Below are 7,041 nucleotides of genomic sequence, written 5' to 3' on the forward strand. Positions count from 1 at the left end.
CCCTGTGGCTTCCTCTCACATATTTATACAAGGCTATCATATCTCCTCTCAGCCTTCTCTTCTTCAGGCTAAATATGCCCAGCTCCTTAAGCCGTTCCTCATAGGGCCTGTTCTCCAGACCCTTGATCATTTTAGTCGCCCTCCTCTGGACACATTCCAGCTTGCCTCCACCTTCGTTACTTGGGTTTGGATGGGAATATTTTAATAAATCAAACACAGAAACAATCCTTAGAATGTGCTCTTTAACTACCACTATTTAAATACCAGGCAATTGGATACATTTCTGCCAACGATGAACAAGTTTTCTGAAGCCGTCACGGAAGAAGTCGACACTCTGTTTCCACAAGCAGCATCTCACAGTTCTCAACATCTTCATCGAAAGCATAATGATGTGCTCAAAGATCTTCTTTCATTATCGGGAACAGATGGAAGTCAGGCAGTGCTAAATCTGGACTGTATGGAGGATGCCGTACGGTGGTGAGATCCAGTCTCTGAAGTTCTGCTGTGTACCCATTGTATACAGATCTTGGTGTGAAAAAGATCTTGGAGTCCTCATGGACAACAAGTTAAACATGAGCCAACAATGTGATGTGGCGGCAAAAAAAGCCGATGGGATTTTGGCCTGCATCAAGAGGAGCCTAGTGTCTAGATCTAGGGAAGTCATGCTACCCCTCTATTCTGCTTTGGTTAGACCACACCTGGAATATTGTGTCCAATTCTGGGCACCACAATTCAAGAGAGATATTGACAAGCTGGAATGTGTCCAGAGGAGGGCGACTCAAATGATCAAGGGTCTGGAGAACAAGCCCTATGAGGAGCGGCTTAAGGAGCTGGGCATGTTTAGCCTGAAGAAGAGAAGGCTGAGAGGAGATATGATAGCCATGTATAAATATGTGAGAGGAAGCCACAGGGAGGAGGGAGCAAGCTTGTTTTCTGCTTCCTTGGAGACTAGGACGCAAAACAATGGCTTCAAACTACAAGAGAGGAGATTCCATCTGAACATGAGGAAGAACTTCCTGGCTGTGAGAGCTGTTCAGCAGTGGAACTCTCTGCCCCAGAGTGTGATGAAGACTCCTTCTTTGGAAACCTTTAAACAGAGTCTGGATGGCCATCTGTCAGGGGCGATTTAAATGCAATATTCCTGCTTCTTGGCAGGGGGTTGGACTGGATGGCCCATGAGGTCTCTTCCAAGTCTTTGATTCTTTGATTCTATGATTCCAAAAGCCAAGCAAAGCAATAATGTGATCCACACATTCTTGTGAAATGCTGATTATGCTTGAAATTTCTCTCTGAGTGATATGACAATCGTCCTGAATCAATCTATCAACCTTTTGCTTGTGAAACTCGGTGGTTGCTGTCACAGGACATCCAACTCTTTGTTTGTCTCGCAAGTCAGATGTTCCCACCTCAACATCTTTAAACTTATTTGCCCAACAACACACAGTATTTACATCAACACAATCCCCATAAACAGCTTGCATTCTCTGATGAATCTCCTTTGGGGTGACACCTTCTGCTGTCAAGAATTTAATGACTGGACGTTGCTTAAGTCGCATTGACCGACTGCCTGCACAGGGTTCCATACTTCACACTTTCACAACATAACCATTCAATGCTAAGACTTCCTGCCAAAATGGAATTGTAGAGGAGAGTCTCCTGAACAAGCCAGTACCTGCCACATACCAGTACTGCCATCTGTTGAGTTACGAAGGTGAAGGCATTACTTTTCATTCAACCCTCGTACTTGCCTAGCTTTTCATTTTTTTATAATCAACAAAAGTGAACACAAAAAAGGGGAAGCCAATATCATTATGATTTGGTAACAACAGAACAAAGAGGAAGTAAAGCAAGATCAACATGGATTTTATGTCCTGCGAGTTTCAGTTTCACAGCACGTCTTCCAGAATAAAGCTAAAGTGCAGAGTCTTGCTGCAAAAGCAAAACAGGAATATACGAATTATAAATAATGGCTGTCTAGTCTGGAAAGCCCCAGTGGCGCAGTGGGTCAAAGCACTGAACTTGCTAAGCGAAAGGTTACGAGTTTGAATTTGGGGAGCGGCGTGAGCTCCCGCTGTTAGCCCCAGCTTCTGCCAATCTAGCAGTTCAAAAACATGCAAATGTGAGTAGATCAATAGGTACCACTCCGGCGGGAAAGTAACAGCTCTCCATGCAGTCATGCCAGCCACATGACCTTGGAGGTGTCTACGGACAACGCCGGCTCTTCGGCTTAGAAATGGAGATGAGCGCCAACCCCCAGAGTCGGACACGACTGGACTTAATGTCAAGGGGAAAACCTTTTCCTTTTATACTGGAAAGGGGCCGCTGAAGTGCAGCGGGTTAAACTGCTAAGCTGTAGAACTTGCTGACCAGAAGGTCGTCGGTTCAAATCCGTAGGATGGGGTGAGCTCCCATCATTAGCCCCAGCTTCTGCCAACCTAGCAGTTTGAAAACATACGAATGTGAGTAGATCAATGGGTACTGCTTTCGCGGGAAGGTAACAGCGCTCCAAGCAGTCATGCTGGCCACATGACCTTGGAGGCGTCTACGGACAATGCCGATTCTTCAGCTTAGAAATGGATATGATCACCAACCCCCCAGAGTCGGACACGACTGGACTTAATATCAGGACAAAACCTTTAGCTTTTATTCTGGAAAGAGGCTGCAGAAGCGCAGTAGGTTAAACTGCCAAGCCGCAGAACTAGCTGACTGGAAGGTCTTCGGTTCAAATCCACAGGATGGGGTGAGCTCCCATCGTCAGCCCCAGCTAAGCTGCAGAACTTGCTGACCGGAAGGTTGTTGGTTCAAATCTGTGGGATGGGGTGAGCTCCTAACATTAGCCGCAGCTTCTGCCAACCTAGCAGTTTAAAAACATGCAAATGTGAGTAGATCAATGGGTACTGCTTCGATGGGTGCTCTAAGCGGTCATGCTGGCCACATGACCTTGGAGGTGTCTACGGACAATGCCGGCTCTTCAGCTTAAAAATTAACATGAGCACCACCCCCCAGAGTCGGACACGACTGGACTTAATATCAGGAGAAAACCTTTATCTTTTATTCTGGAAAGGGGCCACAGAAGCGCAGCAGGTTAAACTGCTAAGCTGCAGAACTGGCTGACCAGAAGGTCATCAGTTCAAATCCATGGGTTGGGATGAGCTCCCATCGTTAGCCCCAGCTTCTGCAAACCTCGCAGTTTGAAAACATGCAAATGTGAGTAGATCAATGGGTACTGCTTCAATGGGTGCTCTAAGCGGTCATGCTGGCCACATGACCTTGGCGGTGTCTAGGGACAATGCCGGCTCTTCAACTTAGAAATTAAGATAAGCACCACCCCAGGAGTTGGACTCGACTTGAATTCATGTCAAGCGGAAATCTTTACCTTTATTTTGGAAACTGAATGTCTGAGAGGACTTGATTCTTCTGAGAAGAGCATAGGTCTCTGTCCATTTTATTCAACCCTGTTTCCTTTGTGCTTCTTTCCAGCCACATCTTCCTCAGCTCCGCCGCAGCCCCCTCCTTTGCCACTTGCGGACGAAACCCATTCGGACGATTCCGATGACATTATCACAGTGCCTCCATTGAAGAAAACATCTCTTGATTTCCACGGCTATCTGCCACCTTCTCCTGGCCTGAGCTAGGAGCACATTACGGAGAGAGCTGAAGATGACACATTTCACCAGTAGTTTTGATCAGAAGGGTCATCCATTGCCAATCTATCCCCCAAAGTTGATAAACCCTACCTCTGCTGCTGCTTCCACCTCTGGGACCAGCTCAGGCTGTTCAGGTCTTCACGGCAGGGCTTCGAACCTCCCCTCTCCACAGCTGAGTAAAATCCCAAATGATCTGCTTTGAACTGGGATATGCGGCAGTGTGGACTCAGATAACCCAGTTCAAAGCAGATATTGTGAGATTCTCTGCCTTGATATTCTGGGTTATGTGACTGTGTGTAAGGGCCCCAAGGTAACAAACTAAAGCTGTGCTTGATCAGACCAAAGGCCAATCGGAGCCAGGACTCTGTTCCCAGTCCAACCAGTTAGGGCCTGAGCCACTAACAAACTCCTGCTGGTGTTAATTGGTATTAGGGACATATTGCCTCTCCTGTTACAGGTAACATATATTTCTATCATGATGGTGGAGCCATTGATAGACAGGTTCAAAAAGGAGAATACCGATCCCTTCTTGTGCGCAGACAGAGAGAGGAATATCGATGTATTGTCAAAGGCTTTTATGGCTGGAATCACTGGGTTGTTGTAGGTTTTTTCGGGCTATATGGCCATGTTCTAGAAGCATTCTCTTCTGACGTTTCGTCTGCATGTATGGCAGGTATCCTCAAAGACCTCACAACCTCTGAGGATGCTGGCCACAGTTTTGAAGAGAGATATTGACAAGCTGGAGTGTGTCCATGGGAGGGCGACTAAAATGATCAAGGGTTTGGAGAACAAGCCCTATGAGGAGTGGCTTAAGGAGCTGGGCATGTTTAGCCTGAAGAAGAGAAGGCTGAGAGGAGATATGATAGCCATGTATAAATATGTGAGAGGAAGCCACGAGGAGGAGGGAGCAAGCTTGTTTTCTGCTTCCCTGGAGACTAGGACACGAAGCAATGGCTTCAAACTACAAGAAAGGAGATTCCATCTGAACATGAGGAAGAACTTTCTGACAGTGAGAGCCGTTCAGCAGTGGAACTCTCTGCCCCGGAGTGTGGTGGAGGCTCCTTCTTTGGAAGCTTTTAAACCAGGGGTCCTCAAACCTTTTAAACAGAGGGCCAGGTCACAGTCCCTCAAACTGTTGGAGGGCCAGATTATAATTTGGAAAAAAAAAGAATTAATTCCTATGCACACTGCACATATCTTATTTGTAGTGCAAAAAACACTTTAAAACAATACAATAATTAAAACGAAGAACAATTTTAACAAAGATGAACTTATTAGTAATTCAATGGGAAGTGTGGGCCTGCTTTTGGCTGATGAGATAGGATTGTTGTTGTTATTGTGTGCTTTCAAGTCATTTCAGATTTAGGTTGACCCTGAGCGAGGGCCGGGTAAATGACCTTGGCAGGCCACATCCGGCCCCCGGGCCTTAGTTTGAGGACCCCTGTTTTAAACAGAGTCTGGATGGCCATCTGTCAGGGGTGCTTTGGATGCAATATTCCTGCTTCTTGGCAGGGGGTTGGACTGGATGGCCCAAGAGGTCTCTTCCAACTCTATGATTCTATGATAATCTAGCTGCCGAATGTTGGACAAGTTGTCGTTTCCAGGCTGTCTTCAAGGGTAGCCCCACATAGAGTGCATTGCAGTAGTCAGAGGTACCTGAAGCATGGACTGCAGTTGGCGCACAAGCTTTAATTGTGCGAAGGTCCTCCCGGCCACCGCCTTCACCTTTCCCTGCTTCCACATTTTCTCCCTCTATTTGCCAGTTATCAATCAGAGCAGTTCAGCAGTGGAACTCTCTGCCCCAGAGTGTGGTGGAGGCTCCCTCTTTGGAAGCTTTTAAACAGGCTGGATGGCCATGTGTCAGGGGTGCCTTGAATGCAATATTCCTGCTTCTTGGCAGAATGGGGTTGGACTGCATGGCCCATGAGGTCTCTTCCAACTCTGTGATTCTGGAAGATGCAGGTGAAACGTTAGGAGAAAATGCTTCTAGAACATGGCTATACAGCCCAAAAAACCTACAACAACCCAGAGAAATATCTTGCAGTTTTTTTTAGTGTTCAGGTTTTGTACTTATCCCATCAGCTTCGATGTCATAAAAGCATGTGTGCTAGCGGAAAGTACAAAAAACACAGCAAGCTCTTGGGCTTCACAGGGCTCTTGATCCAACAGCAATCGGATTCAAAGACTTCAAAGGCTTCAGAGCAGAAAGAGAGCTCTGGGAAGAGGCAGGCAATTGGCTAAAAGCTGTAAAAGGTAAAAGAGTGAGGGGCCACATTCAATAGCTGGCTTTTCCGTAGAACATGGTCCCCTAACTACTTGATCTTCCAGCAATTCCATCAGACTCTGGTTCTTACTGGGGACATTGTGTGTGTGTGTGTGTGTGTTGTTTTTTTTATTACTCCAAACCATTTTTATGTTAACATCTGTAATGAATTGACCATCTCGCCTTTCCAAACAGTTGTGCTCATTTATGAGTTCCTTTGGGGAGAGAGGGCGGGTTATTAATAAACTTTTTAAAGTTGTTGTTGTTGTTGTTGCCAGGATCATTTGCAGCATAGAATCATATAGTTGGAAGAAACCTGGTGGGCCATCCAGTCCAACCCCATTCTGGCTGCCGGTCCACTTCCAAACTCAATTCAAAGTGCTGGTTTTGACCTATAAAGCCCTATACCAGTGTTTCTCAAGCTGGGGGTCAGGACTCCTGGGGGGAGGTTGTGAGGGGGTGTCAGGGGGTCACCAAAGACCATCAGAAAATACAGTATTTTATGTTAGTCATGGAGCTTCTATGTGGGAAGTTTGGCTCAATTCTATCATTGGTGGGGTTCAAGGGGATCTTTGATTGTAGGGAAACTATAAATCCCAGCAATTACAACTCCCAAATGTCAAGGTCTATTTTCCCCAAACTCCACCAGTGTTCTCATTTGGGCATATTGAGTATTTGTGCCAAGTTTGGTCCAAATCCATCATTGTTTGAATTCACAGTGCTCCCTGGATGTAGGTGAACTACAACTCCAAAAGTCAAGGTCAATGCTCACCAAACTCTTCCAGCATTTTCTGTTCATCACGAGAGTTCAGTGTGCCAAGTTTGACTCAATTCCATTGTTGGTGGAGTTCAGAATGCTCTTTGAAGATTAACTATCCCAGCAACTACAACTCCCACGAGACAAAATCAACCCCCCACCCCACCCCTTTCCTTCCTTCCTTCTCTTTCTTTCTCTCCTTCCTTTCTTCTCTTCTTCTTCCCTTCCTTCCCCCCACCTTTTCTTTCCCTTCCTCTTTCTCCCATTTCTTCCTTCTCTACGTATTCTTGCACTGCAACTCCCAGCAGTCCTCCTGATCGATCTATCTATCTACCAATATATTTAATTTATTTATCTATCTGGAGGATTGCAGG

The 7,041-nt window shown here is 46.1% G+C and overlaps 1 protein-coding gene across 2 annotated transcripts in view; it reads left to right on the forward strand.

Annotated features, from left to right (window-relative positions):
• The window catches only part of LOC132782162 (IQ domain-containing protein E), a 55,531-nt gene extending 49,360 nt beyond the window's left edge, over positions 1-6,171 (forward strand). For both annotated transcript variants that reach the window (XM_067460543.1, XM_067460544.1), the window contains one exon: positions 3,481-6,171. In XM_067460543.1, the coding sequence (XP_067316644.1) occupies positions 3,481-3,635 (155 nt within the window). In that variant the 3' untranslated portion in view covers positions 3,636-6,171. The remainder of the gene's footprint in view (positions 1-3,480) is intronic.
• Positions 6,172-7,041: the final 870 nt, after the last annotated feature.

The sequence above is a fragment of the Anolis sagrei genome, chromosome X (assembly GCF_037176765.1).
Source record: "Anolis sagrei isolate rAnoSag1 chromosome X, rAnoSag1.mat, whole genome shotgun sequence".
In the NCBI taxonomy this organism is placed as follows: Eukaryota; Metazoa; Chordata; class Lepidosauria; order Squamata; family Dactyloidae; genus Anolis; species Anolis sagrei.